At 34.3% G+C, this 17,237-nt stretch overlaps 1 protein-coding gene across 1 annotated transcript in view; it reads right to left on the bottom strand.

Annotated features, from left to right (window-relative positions):
* The window catches only part of LRPPRC (leucine rich pentatricopeptide repeat containing), a 94,662-nt gene that overhangs the window by 63,585 nt on the left and 13,840 nt on the right, over positions 1-17,237 (bottom strand). Inside the window, exons 3-14 of the mRNA XM_072856796.1 lie at positions 16,238-16,360; positions 15,410-15,531; positions 15,261-15,319; positions 14,425-14,511; positions 13,820-13,946; positions 12,639-12,783; positions 11,752-11,894; positions 11,360-11,465; positions 11,171-11,278; positions 5,117-5,235; positions 4,358-4,451; positions 988-1,057 (exon numbers count right to left, since the gene is read on the bottom strand). Coding sequence (XP_072712897.1) covers positions 988-1,057; positions 4,358-4,451; positions 5,117-5,235; positions 11,171-11,278; positions 11,360-11,465; positions 11,752-11,894; positions 12,639-12,783; positions 13,820-13,946; positions 14,425-14,511; positions 15,261-15,319; positions 15,410-15,531; positions 16,238-16,360 — 1,303 coding nt within the window. The remainder of the gene's footprint in view (positions 1-987; positions 1,058-4,357; positions 4,452-5,116; positions 5,236-11,170; positions 11,279-11,359; positions 11,466-11,751; positions 11,895-12,638; positions 12,784-13,819; positions 13,947-14,424; positions 14,512-15,260; positions 15,320-15,409; positions 15,532-16,237; positions 16,361-17,237) is intronic.

Here is a 17,237-nt window from a genome sequence, read left to right as displayed (position 1 = left end):
TATCCCTTGGATGTCAATGTCAGCTAGGGTCTAGTTAACAAACCCAATTTGAACACTGGTTTGCTTTTTCTCCTCCTTTTCCCACGGTAGAGCAGGATCAGCTAGATAGAACTTGCAGTTTACTAGGAAATTATTTTGGTCATACTCACCTGGTATGTTTTACTAATATCCAACCTAAACATAGTTATATCGCATAGCCATTACAAAATTTTAGGCAGTAACTTAGTCAACAAAATCAGCCTTCAGACTGAGTAATATTAAAGTGACCTCTCTGGTTCCCAGTGGTGTAGGTATGCTGCAAAAAAACCTCAGAGTCCTAAATGTTTGACTGGGCAAACAGTGAATGACAGAAATGCTTGTTAATTCACATATACTTGCATAAGCTTAAGACAACCCTGCAAGTTAGCAAGGAACCCTCCTTGCAAAACGGGACCATATGGCTGTGAATACAAAGTCATGGCAATGTAGCATAACATTAGATGTTAAATATGAGTATTCTGGAGTTGTATTAACCCAGAGGGCTCAGAAAGTTATCAGATGTAGTAGAATACACCTGGCTCCTACTGGTATTTTGTCTTCATTAAGTACGCATTTACTTTAATGGTTAATAGTGATAAAATTTAGGGAAATCTTACATTAGCATAGCAGTTTATAAACAAAAAAGTGAACATAAAACCCCAAATGTTTACTTTCCCAAGAAGTTTATATGCTGTCAAATACCACAGAACAAACAAAAACAGTGAAGTTTTTTAATTTACTGTACATAATACTTCAAAGGTATGCTCACATATAGCAGGAGGAAGGAAACCAGGGAGAGCAGAAAGGAACAAAGATATCCCTCAGATCTGCTACAGCTGGAACCCCACTTTTAAATTTTCAAACGGGGGGTGGGGGGGAAGACTGTGCAGACTTGCGCTCGAGAAGGCAAAAAAGTGAGGGAACTTTGCTACAGAGGAAAAAAACAAGGTATTCATATAGCAACCTTACCTTTTAAAACCCAAAATGAGGCTGTTTCTAAACTGACGAGCATCAATAGGAGGTGTGCTTGCTGAAGACACTGCATATGAAAGAAATATTTCTAAATATTCATTGTAAAAAAAAAAAATCCCTGAACTGCAACAAGTCATTAGGTCATGTACATAGGGTATCATTACAAGAACTATTTCATTAGTTTAGTAAATGCTGACAAACTTTTGTAAATCAAAATCTCAAATACGAAGGTTTTACCAGCTCTAAATCTGTTCCATTTCAAAAAGGATCAAATATTCTAAAAGAGAGATTTTTCCCTCTTCATTTCCTTTAATGTCAATAGTTAATACATCAGTCTTTTATACAAATTAGTAATAGGAGTAAGCATCTTATCTGTAAAAAAGTATGAGACTGAAAAAAGTATTACGTTCCAAAAAGCAAAACAAAATCCAAACAATTCTAATCAAGAAAACTTGAGATATTAGCACTGGAACAAAAAAAGAGACACCAGAGGCAAATGGTTTGCTAATTGTTTCAGACTGAATACCTGCCTTAAAATAGACTTTACAATTTTGCCTTTTTTAATTATTATTTAAAAAAATAAATAAATAAATAAATAAAAACAATGACACCTTCTTAGGCATTTGCTTCTGCTGGTGTAAATTGCCTGACAAGAAAGAATAACTAGTTCCTTCTAAAGTACTATCCACTGAATTAAGGTAAACATAAGGGGAAAAAAGAAAAAGGTACACAGTTGTAAATGTTGATATTTACAATATTGGCTAAAAACAAAGGAAACTCTAAAATTACTTAAAATTAGATGTCCGTGAGACGTCATGTACAGTTACGCCCTATGTCCTCATCTTTACATCATTTCTTGGGTAAATATTCCAAATCATTCTACCTTCTTCCTCTAGAATTGCTGTCTCTCATTCCAGCACCATAGTCCAGCAAAGAAAAAAAATACACTAGTAGATGCATTTAAGTCCTGTATGAAGTTGTTAACATCTGACTTTGCTATCACAATAGAATTAACCCCTGTAAAAACCTGAATGCACTGGGCCCTTTCAGCAAGGACTGCAATATGGTATATGGTAGAAGAGAACTGAAACAAAAACACCAGCTCTACAGGAACCTGGGAAATAAATGGCAGGAACTACATCCTAAAACCACTCCTTAGTCTAACTCCAGGCATTTAGAAAATGAAAAGTTTTAAATGTTGGAACGTTTATTTTAGTTTGAAAATCTCAGGTAAATTTGGTTTCAAGAAACTCTTAATACAAATCCTCCTCCAGTGGTATATTAAACTTTTTGCTCATAAAAAGATGAGCAGAAAAGCATCTTAGCATGCTCAGCTGCTGCTGACAATCGGCAACCTGGTTTCCTTAGCAACAAACAAGTCTGAGAAAAATCAAGAGGCTGACAATGAAGTGGAATGGAACGGCACGATAAAGGGAAAAAGCAGCTCTCATGTACGCTGCCTTATGCGCCCAGATTCCTCAGCTGATGCTTCGTAGTTTTCATCTTGTCAGTAGCAGAAATCTATACATTATAAGGTATGAGAAGCTGAATCAATACACCTAGATAGCAACCTGCATTAATAACCAACCTTTGCCTCCCCCGACTACACTGATGAGACAATCTTTAACTATTTTCCATGCTGCATCTATTTTTCCCTCTTTGTAACACTGCAAAAGGAGCCAAGTCAAAAACAAAACAAAAAAATAATCTGTTTAATATTGGTGCCTTATCATTACATAGGTGCTAATTAGATTTACTAGCATTCATTTCAGCTTGGTAAACTATTTACAGGAGTACCTTCCTTTAAAGCTCAAGTTCAAAAGAAATTCATGAAACCATGAATTATTAACCCTAGCCTTTGTAAACAGAAATACCGCTACAAGATTTAAATTCAACACACAAACAACAGCTAAAGAATACACTGTGAGACTAATTTCATGATAGTAAGACAGAATGCAGCCTACTCTATGTGCCTGTATCATACTTTTGATACCATATACATTTACCATATACCAGGCACACACATATTTGTGCCTTATAACACATTAAAACCTGTTTCAGTTAACCAAAATTAGTGTGCAGGGGTGGGTCTACTTTTTCATGTAAGAAAAAACAAAACAAAACAAACAACAAAAAAACCCAAACCACACCCAAACCACTATTTCACTTTCCAGAATAAATTTCATTGCTCCTAATAAATAGTTATCCTTTGAAAAAAATTTCAAAGTTATTTTAGGTACTTCATTTTCCATGGTTAATGTTGTGGGGGGTTTTTTTGTAATAAGAACAAACAAAATAATGGCAGAATGTAAGGTGAATCTTAAAAATTCACTAATTGATAAATCTCCAATACAAAAATTAAATCACTGATAAGTAACTACTCATTTATTGTTCTCATTTATTGTTCTTATTTCCAACACAACAGCTTCCCAGGGTCATGGTGTATAGACTACATATTTCTGTATTTATTAAATAAAACAGTTGATGACAATTGCAGCAAAAGACTGCTTAAGCTTTTCCCTGAACCTTGGACACATAAAACTGTTGTTTAAAAAAAAAAAAACACCACACAGATCTTTCTGTATCAGATTTAGTCCAAATTTAGGTGTTTTATTATTGTCTCAGTATACTAGGCAAATAAAAACTGTACTTGTTTTAAATTTTGAAGAGAAACATATATTCTGACTTAACCAAGCAAATCATCCCAACCCATACACTCAGTCAATGATGTATATTAACTTTTGCAAGCACTGAGCATTAGAACAGTCTTCGGAGAAAACTCTTAAAAAGTGATTAATTCATGCTGTTACAACTTCATCACCTAATCAACCCATCAAATTTATACACATAACTTCCATGACCAACAGATCAGCAGAGAACCCTCAGGTTAATGTCAGTGCCAATCAGTTCTTTAAAGCTGGTTCTCTTATTAATAGTTCTGTAGTACTTCAGAGCCATATTGTTAGACTAGCGTCCTGTTGTAACTGATGCTGCAAACAAAAACAATCCCCGCACCAACAACTTAACAGTCATTGTGCAAGGCAAATTGTTTCCTTAAGCCCTCTAAGTACAAGAGGATCATAATCCTATCACAATCACAGCAAAGCTGTGATTTGTAAATATCTTATATGTAAATCTTACGGCCAGGTTCAACATTAAAAAAGAATTTAACTATGATATGTTGTCCAGAATAGGTAGTTTCAAACAGTCTGATATCTCATCATAGAGGACCTCACATAATAAAAGCTTTGCTCAAGTTTCCCACTACCTTTAAACCTCATATATTAATACATGTAAATCTCTTACCCTACAAACAATCAACGCTACCGCCAAGTACGTAGTAATATGCAACATGAAAATTACTTACGTAGAGAAAGAACATTGTTCAGTCTTCCATGTGCTGCTTCATATCTTATTTCTGCTACAGAGAGTCCAACAGTTTCAAATAGGCAGTCATTTTTCTAGACATAAAGCAAACAATCATTGGAAGTACACACAGAAAAGACCTTCTGATACTTTGTATTTTTAAACGCTTCTCTCCAAAAGGACATTGGCATTCTTTTATTGGTAGCTGTTGGTAGAACAATATGTTTATTGGTAGAACATAGAAGGTGCTCTACAGAAGTCTACATGGCTAGCCAGGTAAGTTGCTACTGATCAAAAATTATCCAGCTTTTGTATTGAAATCAATTGCAAGAGACAAAGTTATCAAAGGCAGAAAGAGTGGGACAGTTAAACTTCATCTGCAATTCTGAATTCTTTAGCAAGTTTTAAAAAAAATCAACAGAAACAATTGTAATACTTCTCATCCCCCTAAGTGTAAAAAAAAAAAAAAAGGACATCATTCATTTATTTAGTTTTCCACTTCTGGAAACAGAAAGCTAGTAAGTCTTGAGCAAAATATTTTGGTTAGCTCTGAAAATGAGAAAGAAAAGCAGTAGGAGAAAGACACAGTAAACAAACCATCAGTGCCACAACTGTTTCAAAAATAATCTAAATATTCTGAACAGGCTTCACCATACCAAGTTCATGTTTAGAGCACTACTGGGATCTAAAGCCTTCACAGAGAGCATAAAAATTACTGTTGTTTGGCTTGTTTTTCTATGAATTCTAAATGCAAACTCACCTTCAGCTGGGCACGGGCAGTTTCACTATCAGCAAAATTTTTAAAAACATAGTCTGTGTACGTTTCTGTATCCAGTTCCACCCCCAACTCGTGCATCACTTTGAGGACCTCAAAGACACCTATAAAGGCAAAATTGGTAAGGCTAAGCATTTCAGAAAAATGAAAACTTGAGGCTCAACATTTAAAAATAAACGTTGTTTTTCAAAAAAAAGGACTTGTCTCCTCAATTTCCCTCCTTGAAATTGCCATGCAAAATTCTGCATTTTTATTTTAGGTGTTAATAAAGTTCTTAACTGTGAAACTTAAAATAGATTCACTAAACTTCCTGTGCTGTACTATCAAAAACATGAAACTCTTGGCTAGTTTGGAAATTGCTAGTATACAAAGTTATTTTCTAACACAGTGAATATATGACAGTTACTCTTAGTCATGTTTGCAAAACATCTTTTAGAGCTATCAAAATGTCTGTATTATTGTGAATAAAAACCAAATCTGATATTTGGTGTAAAATATATAATCAAATTCAATATACAAATGCATTCTTCAACACGCAATACATTCTTAGCTTTGTTCCCAGTATCCAACCCTGATTAGCAAGGCAAGCTTTCAAGATTTGTCTCTAGATTTCTTTAAAACAAGTAACATTTTTGTAAGTAAACACGTTGATTACTCTATCAACACATCAACTTCAAACTGGAAATTCAGAGAAAGGCTGGAGTCTCCCAGGTCCCAGTGAAGCTACATTATAACTTTTACAGGGTTCAGATCAATACACACAACTAGACTGTATATTACTACTGTAGATATGCATTTGAAGACAACAGATATCAAATCTTAATAGTTCAGCAATAAGAGTGTAGAGTTTTAGAGTATATGTCATGCTTTTTAATTGCTCACACTCTTCTGATTTGCAGAAACTTCTTACAGTAACCCTAGCTAGCAAACTCTGAACCCCTGTCAAAACCAATACAGGCATTATCATTTTTTGCTGGTCTGAAAATGATTTGTCAGTTGCTGCAGGACACCAGTACCAAACAGCATATGTTTTTTGCAACTTGCATTTCATACTTATTACTTTAAAAATGTAAAGTTTCCCAAAGTCCCTGTCTTTGCCCTGGAGTGCCACCTATGGAAAAGTGACACTTCCATGAATATTTTATGCAGTGCACTATGGTGCAAATAATCAAATGTGAATTCCCTTTGAGCACTTGAAAATACATGCAGGCAAGTCACACTAGATTAAAGTCGCATCATCTGTTCGAGTTTGCCTTAAACAAAACTCTGATTTTGGCCCAGAATCTGCAAAAATATGAATAAAGAATTAATTACAGTAAGTCTTTCTTGATACCTTTCAAATTTTGACAGCTAGTTTCTATTTCATGTTTTCAACTTCCCAGAAAATATATTAAGTCCTCTTATGCTGAAACCTTTTCAAAAATAATTGTATATGTACCACTAGAAAGTAGTTTGAAGACCAAGAACTAGATACCACAGTGAATAAGGTGTGGTAAACTCAGGAGATTTGAGTTCAAATTTCCATCTAGAACAGAATAGAAAACAGGCTTGTTAAGTGTCCCCATTCCCTAGCAGACACTTGTCACAAATGCCTACTAGGGCACAGTTCCTGAGTAGGAAAGGGCATATATAAAGATTAGAACACCAGCACAACACCGAGATGCAGATTGAGGAATACCAGTAAATACTGCACATAGGCAAATTAATCGCAAACTTGAAAAAAATGCTGCCACACATTTCTTCATTTCTACGATGGCTGATGTACAATTTTGGGGGGAATAGAAGACTAATGAAAACCAACACAGAATCCACAATTTTGCATGCATTTTCTACCTCACTGAGAACAGAACTACTTTATTATCACATAGATATTTTCCACAATACAAAGCAATGAAACATTCACACTTCAATCAAAATACTACAAAATTGTCAAATACATGCATGAAATAGGATTTGAGCATTATGTGTGTGGACTTTCAAAAATTCTTTGCTCCTCATATTGGAAAATACACTAACCTCTTCTCTCCCCAAACCAAAGAACAGACTAAAAAGAGAGACACAAAAGTGCAGTCACACTTATCTAGAACACTGGTCTCCCAAATTTTTTTCAGAACACACCCCCAGCACATATATATTTATTTAGAAATTATATACATGTACTACTGTACTGATATATTATGCACATTATAAAATAAACACAAAAATACAAAGTAAAAAATTATTTATTTTATTTATTAACAGCCCACTCACACCCCAATGGATTGCCTTGCACATCCCACTTTGGAGACCACTGATCCAGAAGACTGGATATGACTAAAACCCACAGTAAAGTCTTCCAGCTGTCTCCCTGCTCGATCAAGAACAGGTTTTTGAGATCTTGGGCTGAGATATGCAAGCACTGCAGGAGCTGAGTATCTAAAAATCAAATAATTGAGTGAGTGGAAAGAGGACAGAAATAGGGAACAAAACACAGACAAACTTCTGTTCTCCTTTTTGTCTATACTGGAAATAGCACTCAAACACCTCAACAGAACAGATTCCAGCCTCGAATCAGTATATCCAAGTACAAATACAGAAGAGATAAGTTACAAGATGGTTATAATATTTCTGTGGTAGAGCAGAACAACTTGCTGCTTTTCAAGAAGTGAAAAGTGAGACTTGCATTTCAGTCCCCTTTTCATTTCCTAAGTTTCTCACAATAAGTCGTGCCTTCTTCCTAAAGTAGTCCCATCAGAACAGGGGGGATTTCTAAGGCAGTTACGTACAGTTCTACACGTGCAAGGGCAGTAAAACTGGGCTTTAAGCAGTTTTCTAAGGAAACAAAAAAATAAAACTCTCAGTTCAAAAAGTGAAGTCGCATTCAGGAAAACAACATAATATTTAACATATTTTTGCTGTGCTGTTAATTTCAGATGCACTCAGAAAGTTCTTTGCCAGAAAGGCCTGTCTACAAAACAGTGTTTCAAGTAGTTACTTTGTGAAATCACCACCCTTATTCCTCTCTGGACTCAGACTCTTATTTCCCTTATTTCCCAAAGTAAAAACTGAATTACAATTCACTAACCATGCTTTGTGTATATAACAGTTTAGTAGAAAACAAAAGTGAAATACGCAACTGACTTTTAAAAACTGTCTTTAAAAATAACATGATTATACAAAGATGAAGGGCAGCTATAGAATATTCACTAACAAGTATAAGTCCAACATTTCTGCTTATTTATACTAGGCCCTCCTGTTCTTACTGTATTATCCGATACAAGAAGAATCTCAGCGCCAATAACAGTTTCAGATCCACCACATATTGATCTTTTAAACCCTGCAAGCACCTTCCATTCCTAAAAGCCTAACAGCATTTACCTAGATAAATACTATGGAAATAAGTAATTATCAACTTATATAACAGATGCACATAAAAGCCAGAACGCCCCATCTGAAATTATCTGCCTGTGTAAAATGACTGAAAAGAGCTGTTTGCTATTTCAGAGTGGTTAAGTTCTCTATGGTATATTTAAAAATGGCCTTCCTTAGTTTCATTCCTCTTAACCAGCACTTCACCGCTACTTTTCTTTCAAACTCAATTCCATAATACAGAAATTAGGGAATTTCCTTTGATATCCAGTGTCGGCTTTCGTTAAAATAAAAATTAGATAAACATATAATTAAACATTGCTACTAGTTATATAATTGTTTGGGTCACATTATACATACCGATTCAGACATTGTACCGATTCAGACATTGTACCCTGCAATTCTAGATAGGTTGTTGCTTATGTTCTGTGTTCTTTAATGATTATTTAGTCTACTGTCTAAATCCCATCAGATTTTTAATAGTTTTTCCTCTAAGTTCTTCTCCATTTTCAGCCTTACCTATACCGAGATGAAAAATTACACATACTAGGCCATGCATTACTACTTTGTAGAGAAAGGAATTATTACCTCATTTTTGGTATGAGATGTGATACAGTGTCTATCTACACTTTTGTTCACACAGCTCTTATTTTTTGCTGCTAGAAAGCACCATTCTGTTCATTTACTATCTGCTGTCACCTTTAGGTTCTCACTGCAGCATTATTTTTTGCTCTATTATTTCTATGGAACAATTTCGGGGGGGTGGGTTTTTCCCCCCCTATTTACTTTCCTTCAAGTGTATTGGCTGTATTTTTAGATAGTGGATCTCATTTACTCATTTTTTTATTATTGAATTTCAAAAAATGAATGTGAGCTTACACATGGGAAAGAACAAGACAACTTGTTTCATTGCAGCAAGAATAATTCCACTGATTCTTCACTGCAGAAGAAATTGCTTAGATATCTTCTTATGTATTTTAAGAACTGCAAAATCACTGGCTTTTGTAGGCACGCACACAGTAGTAATGTTCCCACTTGACAATTCAAACTCTAAGTACCAGGTTACAAAAACGTGTTTGCAGATCCACAGTACTGTCATACAGCCATACAGAAGTTTATGTATCCAATGCCTTTGCAGATAGAAAGAGTCTCTAGAAAATGGCAAAGAGAGCCAGAATTGAGGGTTCCTTCACCAGTTTTCTTCTCAATTTGCTTACATGAGTTCCAGCAGGAACTACTAGCCAAAGCATAGTTGATTTCTACAGTAGGAGTCCAAATTAAGGCAACCTCTGATCTTGCCAAAGATCAAAAGAGATATGAAAACTTAAGTTTCTCTCAACAGTCAGATATTGCTTCAGTTTTGGGAGCTAAGACAAAATCTAAAAATACTTCCGACGTCTCTTATAATTGTGTTAGCGAGGTGAAATTTTCCATGGAGTAACAAACAGAAAGCATGTTTTTTCAGTGGGCAGCATCCACAAAGAGAAGTATGACACTGATTTCAATTTACTTTTTTTGGCAACATTGTACTTCAGGTAAGTCACAAAGGACCCAACTAAAACAACATTGCCAGACTTTTAAAATACCACAGAACTTTCAAGCATTTGAAAACCTGGGAGAAGATAAACTTGGGAAGTAGTCTAGCAGGAACAGAGCTTAAAGAGTTAATAAAAACTGAATATTGTTTTCACAAAGGCTTTTTGAAAAAGACTTGAGACATTTTTATAGCCAGAAACAATTAGGGAATACTTGTTTCAGCATTTCTTCCAAACTGGAATGTGACTGTATATTTAAGATAAAATTGCGATATGAAGACTCTGCTAAAAGCACTTTTTTTTTGTTTGTGCATTTTGTTTGTCACCCAGTGTCACACTAACAACTCTGCATCTCATTCTAAAGCACATTATACTGTGAGATAAGATGAAAAAGACAGTTTTTTGTTTCCCCAAGGGGGAAGTACTTCTGTTAAAAGCATCTTTTTACAATACCATTCTTTCTGAATTACCAATAACGCAAACCAAAGAATTAGATACTGTACTCTAAAATTTAATATTTGTTCAATTCTTATTCATATCCTGTAGACATCCCCATGTGTAACAGGGGAAAGTATGCTAAATGCTTAAACCTACTTAAGAATCCCAAAGATTGAGCATTTCTGTCCTTCAATCAGTATGCTGTCAGGTCAGGCTCACACATTCAGCAATCTAAGTTCTCCTGCAGTTTTTATTATTGTAACGAAACTCGCGTTTGGCTTATCAGGTAGATAATAATAAGTTGGCTTGAAAAAAGGATTGTGTTTGCAGTCCAAGAGAGCTATTATAACATAACCTTACTTTTAAATTCTTCTCTCAGATTTCAGTTTCTTCAAGAGTAAACTCTGTAGAAGGTAATGAGCAGCAAAAAGAACCAGTGGAAGGCAGAAAGAATGTGAAGAGTTAAAAAGATAATTAAACACTCTCTCACACCTTTCTGTGCAAAGGTAGACTTGAAATTTGTAGAACTGTACCATGATTAAGTAAGAAAGGAGGTTTTAAAAAAGTCTTTCTGAAGGAAAAATTGTTTGCAACAAAGACACGTAGCAAGGCCTTTGTTTACTTTAAAGAGTCTGCTCAATCTCATAGCAATGTTTTAATACAGATTTGTGCACTAGGTTTGCAATAAAGCTAGAGGAGCATTTATCAGGTAACTAACCTTTAAGATTCTTCTCTTTCTGGAACGTAACTAGCAAAGGCCAGGAATAGTGAGGTCTGAGTGGCAAGCCTTCCTCTTTCATCATCTTCATCACATCAATGGCCAATGCTGAAAACATTCACAGGATAATTAAACAGTGACCAAGTACTTTAAATAAGCATATGTAAAATAACCAAATAAGCAGAGTACCTGATTTGTTGGCCTCCAAAGCGCAACGCAAAATAAATGGTAACGGTGCCGAGTGCATTTTTGCTTCTTTTAACTCATTACAAAATTGCTTCAGCTTGTTCAGAGGCTGCAAAGAATTTCAAAAATTAATTTAGTATATTTTTCAATTGCTCAAATTGTTAAGAACATCACATTCTTCTAATGTTTAGGAAATGGATATTACACATGCCAAACACGATTCCTCTGTGAATTTCAATTTACTATGCAAAGTGATATGAAACATTAAAATCCTTCTTTTATTCTTTAAGAACCGTGCAAGAAATCTACCATTTTCCATCTTCGCAGTTGCATGAAACTAAATAAATATACTGTTATTAGTATATCAAGAAAAAAAGTATTACTATTCTGCATACCACATCTCTATTTACACAATGTTGCAAGAAGAAGCTACCCTGGTCCACATTATCACGTGATAAATGATTAAGAGACTTCAAAATACGGAAACTTATATCTTCGAAGCCATGAGTTATCAGAGTCAAACACAGGTTCATCGCATCTAGCAATTGAAAAACAGAGAACAACAAAACAAAATTTAAAAAGTGCATATAACTATTTTCGCATTAAACTACTAAAAATTAAAGCTAGAAAAGTAAATGTTTTACAAGTATGATTAGCATACTTTTAAACATGATTAACCAAATTTGAGACTACCTTTTTCAGAATTATTTATATTTATCAATGAAACTCACTCTTCCCATTAGAAGACCATGCCAAAAATTACAGAAGCATCACCACTGCAGCATGACAGAAGGATACTAAAGAGAAACATTCCTAGACATGTCAAAAAAGAAAAAATGGATGAAGTATAATTAACAGTTATCAATCAGATTACGCATATTGGGATCCAAAAGTGACTTGAACTGTAGATAAAGAAAACTATATTCAGTGTTTAGTCTCCTTTTATGATATTCACAAAGAGCTGTCACAACAGTGTTGTCTGAAGATAGGACTCCACACTTACTGCTTTCCTATAAAATCTTAATGAATTTTAGAAGTTAAAAAATTGATAGATTAATTTTTGTAGGTAAATGATTAAAATTGGGTTATATTTAAATTTTATAAAATGTGATCCAAAGCAGCACAAATGAGTCCACAAATTAATGGCAAAAATAGTATTTTTCCTAAGTATTCAAGAGAAGTACAAAATTGCCTATTTTTGGTAACATTAGTTATTGTTAAAAAAAAGCTTTCCCTCTCCACCCTGAGTAGCAAAACACTGCTGTAGTAACCAAGGACATACCTGGAATTAATTCCCTTTCAAATCTTATGCGTTCTTTAATATCTTCAATGTACTGAGGATATCCAGCCTTGGCAAGGCTAAAAATCACCTGCATCAAAATTCTATCCATAAGGTACCCTTCAGTCTTCTCAACCTCTTCTAGAGTCTGTAAACCAGAATAAATCTAACTTTAGTAAAATCCAAAGTGACTCAAAACAGGATACATAAAAATTTAAAAAAAAAAACCCACACACAAAAAGCCAGGTTTTTTTTCCTTTTTTAAAACCATGGGTTTAAATACATGGAACATGGTAAAGAGAATACCTAATATCTACAGAGATCAAACACCTTTCGACTGTAAGAAGAAAAAGGGACAGATAAAAGGGATATAATAGTTTCTCTCCAATACCTAATAATATATGAAAACACCAGAGGTATTCCCATTGTGAGATGACTTTCAAAAGAATTTATTTGAAAAGGGGAGAATGATTAATCAAACTTTTTGTTAGTGTTTGGAAGAAGGTTGGTTGATGACACTGTCTTTAATTTGTATGTCACAGAACAATATTATGTTGCCCACATCCTCTTCCTTGATTTGGTCCTCTCAATCTGATACTACTTATTAAACTGAAACCCATTTTCTTTTCTCATTCCTTTCCGAATACTTCTTTGATTTAACAAAAGTAAGAGAGAATACTTGAAAAAAAATCAGCTACACAAAGGGCTGTAAGGCAGCATTATCTTATCCACACTTCATGAATACCTAAGTTGTTGGTATGAACTCTCAAAAAAATTTCAGTTTTACTGGAAAGGTTCTGTGGCTTCAATGGAAGCCAAAGAATGGATCAGTGGGAGCAGGATAATCAAGGTTTACTTTTTATTAACTTTTATAAATAAATATATAAATATCTCATGTGCACTATCTGTCTCTAAAAAAAACCCTGAATTATTAAATCACTCACTGGCAAACATATCTTCTCAGAGTGAAAGGCAACTATCAAAAGACAAGTATTTTTCATAAAGTATGAGACTGCTTTCAATTAACGAGCTATTCAGATGCAAAAAAAAAAAAATCTGCTGCAGACTAGGAGGAAACAAGTTATAAAATTCAGTATTATTCCTCCTGCATGGATAGAAAGCATTCCAAAGTTAAATTGAACAAAAGATCAAACAAACTGTATTTAAACTCAAACTTGCAATACCTTTTTGATGCTATCAGCATCACCCTTTTCAGCATACACATTCAGCAGTGATAAATAGGTGTCTGGACCTGGTTCAACACCGGCCATCCTCATCACTGAAAGGATATTTTCTGCACTCTTCATATCTCTAAAAGAATTCAAAAGAAAGACCCTCAGTAGATTTAATCATAATAACATTTACTGTCACTTCCACATTTCCTCATTAAATTAGAGTTGGAAACAAAGACTGCAACAAGCATAGAGAAACTTATTTTAACTAAGCAAATCCTGAAAGGTGTAAGTGCCAATCTGTTAATTATTGTATTACTTAAAATACTCTTCAACTTTAGCAGTTGAAAAAGTTCAAAACTAAGTGCAGCAAATTTCTTTTTCAAACAGTACAAAAGTTCAGTAATTTATCTTGAAATTCAAGATTTTCAGACACAAGAAAAATCTACTTCCTTTGTTAAATAGCCCTGTTTTGCTTCAAAAATGTATAAAAAGACAGTCTTCCATAGATTATTATTCAAAACCATCACACTATTCTGCAGCATGTAATTTTTCTGTACACTTTATATTGTAATAAAACTAGAAGAAAACAAAGGAAAAAAGGTATTAAAAGTTACCCTGATCTTGCATGACCTTTCACAAGGCTACTGAATACTGCCTCAGTGATTGGGAGATCTTTGTTCTTCATAAATCCAAGAATCTTACTGCAAAATACAAGACAATGAATTATTAGATATTTTTTCCTTTGAAAAGATAAACTACTGAGCTATTGCTGCTCTGCTGGACAAGTACTGTATCATCAAACAAAACCAAATCCTGATCTCACTGAGCAATTACATTTGAGGATGCTGCATACAATGCTCATAATTTGGTCATTTTCACTTTTTCAGATGAATTGTATTTGTCACTTTGAAATATGCAGACACAAGGGTGGGGCTGGGTTTTTTTATTTTTTTCTTCCTTTTACTTATGTCTCATGCCCAGCAATCACACTGCTAAATTTAATTGCTAAAATTAAAACGTTAGACAGATATTCAGCAAGCCCTGCAGAACAATAACAACAACAAACAGAATTACTACTATTTGCTCCTTAGCCCACTTTGTTCTCAAATGCCTTTCCCAGTAGCCATTTTCTTACATAGGCAGTAAGCCTTCATAACCTCACACTTTTTCACACTGGCTCTAGAAATGACAAAACAAGTTATTTTCTGAGCAACTTGAATATAATTTGATTTGAACACACTAGTCTATCACTTATTTTTATTTTGCTTGTGTAGGTTCCAGCTGTCTCTAATAAACTGCTCTTCAGTGCTTGGTTAAAGTATACTTAAACCCCCTCTTTGCTTTGCTCAATTTATAAGAATTACACTGAAATGAGTTTTAGCATTAATGGCAGGGAATATGAGAAACAGATTTTGTGGAAATCCCTTTAAACATAAATGCAAAATAATACCTTGCTCCTTCAATGTCACCCTCATTGCAATAAGCAGCAATCAACCTCTGGTATGTAACCTACAGAAAATGAAAAGGGGAAGTTAATGATTTCCATCCAATAAATGGATACTACCATTAAGAATGAAGATATCATAAAAGGGTACCTACTCTATTGGGCTGCACATTAGTTTCCTCCATTCTGGCCAAGAATTCTGTTGGAGAAAATTTGTGCTCGTTCTGAAGGTAGACTTTAAGTAAAGCATTATAATGGCTTGTATCATACACAGCACCTAAGGAAATATTTCAATCACAGTCAGTCAATGTAGATTCTCTAAATTCAACATGATTTTAAAGCTTTGTCAGGTAATTACTTTCATACCAATTTTATTCTGTATGAACTTCATGTATAATCAGACTGCTTCCTTTTATGCACCTTGGAAATATCAGACATCTATTTAACAGCACACGTGTTTATAAAAGGCTAAAACATAAGAGCACAGTAACATCAATGCTCATATGCATGCTATTCCACAGTCTCTACAGCTGTATTTATTTTACAGATTCAGCAATATTACTATCAAGAAGCAGTTCACCTATGCAACATCTATAGATAAATGATTAACTTAAAAACAATCATCTGATAAAATAGCTGGCAGCACTGGGAATACTCAGCCCACCAGATATCAAGGTAACATCTAACAGAAAAGTAAAATACATTCTTACAATAATCAAAATCAAGCGAAAGTCCAATTTAAGCATCTTACAAAAAAAAATCTTTAGATTTATTATTAACACCCCTAGATGTCAGTATAACTCCCAGAATAGGAAATAGGTCTCTCACCTGAATAATAAAACCTAGTGTTTATTCGGTAATGAGTATCTGCTGTTATAACCTAACATTTAAACACTACTAAAACACATTCAGTCTTCTATTACAAAGAAAGTAACTAAAGCACATAGCTGTTCTTGCAAAAGGGACTAACAAAACCAACCTACCCAGTTCTTTCATCTTGTCCCATATCATATGGGCTAGTTCTGTTCTTTCAGGTGACAATACCTCTGGTAAAAGAGCACCACAACTTCGCAACAAAAGCAAGGTCTGGTTACTCCCTGGACACCCTGCAAGTGGAACACAACAAATTTATTTATAAATAATTATGCATTTAATATTAGAAAAAAGATTCGAGACTGACCCACTGAAATATTTAAGCATTTTGTATAGAATAGAATCTCCTCCAAGACTGAAGATTTTTACTGAACAGGATACCCAAATGATTAAACAATGACACTATTATGCACTATCATGAAAAAGATTGACAATAAAACATTTCATTTAGTACAATAATGAGCTCAGCTGAGAAGAAATTTTTAAAAAGTACAACACAAAATACTAAACTCAGATGATCTAGTACTTTAGATTTCCTAATCCAAGATCCATAGATCATTTCATCCATATGATCATTCATTTGATCATTTCAACAGGGACATTACTTTCTGGTAAATTTCTAAAATGGCAAAATACTTCATACCAATTCCATACTATTCCAAAACTGGTATTCAGAGACATTCCACATTTAAATTTCCATTTCCACTTCTGCCCATGCTCAATATAAAATAAATGAGATCATTTACATCTATAGAATAGCAGAGGAAGCTCTAAGAATGTCTACCTTCTCTGACTTCTGCACTAGCCCCAGAACGTCAAAAAAGTAACTATTAACTCATCTGTCTTTCTTGGACTCCACTACTACTCCTGAGGCAAAGTAAGGCAGAGCAATCACAGATTACCCAATAAGCTAGAGACAAATTTTTTTCAATCACATCTTTATATGCAAACCCAGCAATTTCAAATAAAAAGGAGAGTTTCTTTAGAAAGAAGCATACTGGAAAGAAAAAAAAAAGGGCAAAAAAATGTTGTCTATTCCTTTCCTATCACAGAGAAAGGTATACTTCAGAACTAACTTCATCTAACAAGGAGCAAGATAAATGTTCACAT

The sequence above is a fragment of the Ciconia boyciana genome, chromosome 3 (genome assembly GCF_034638445.1).
Source record: "Ciconia boyciana chromosome 3, ASM3463844v1, whole genome shotgun sequence".
In the NCBI taxonomy this organism is placed as follows: domain Eukaryota; kingdom Metazoa; phylum Chordata; class Aves; order Ciconiiformes; family Ciconiidae; genus Ciconia; species Ciconia boyciana.
This window is presented reverse-complemented; position numbering and strand designations above follow the sequence as displayed.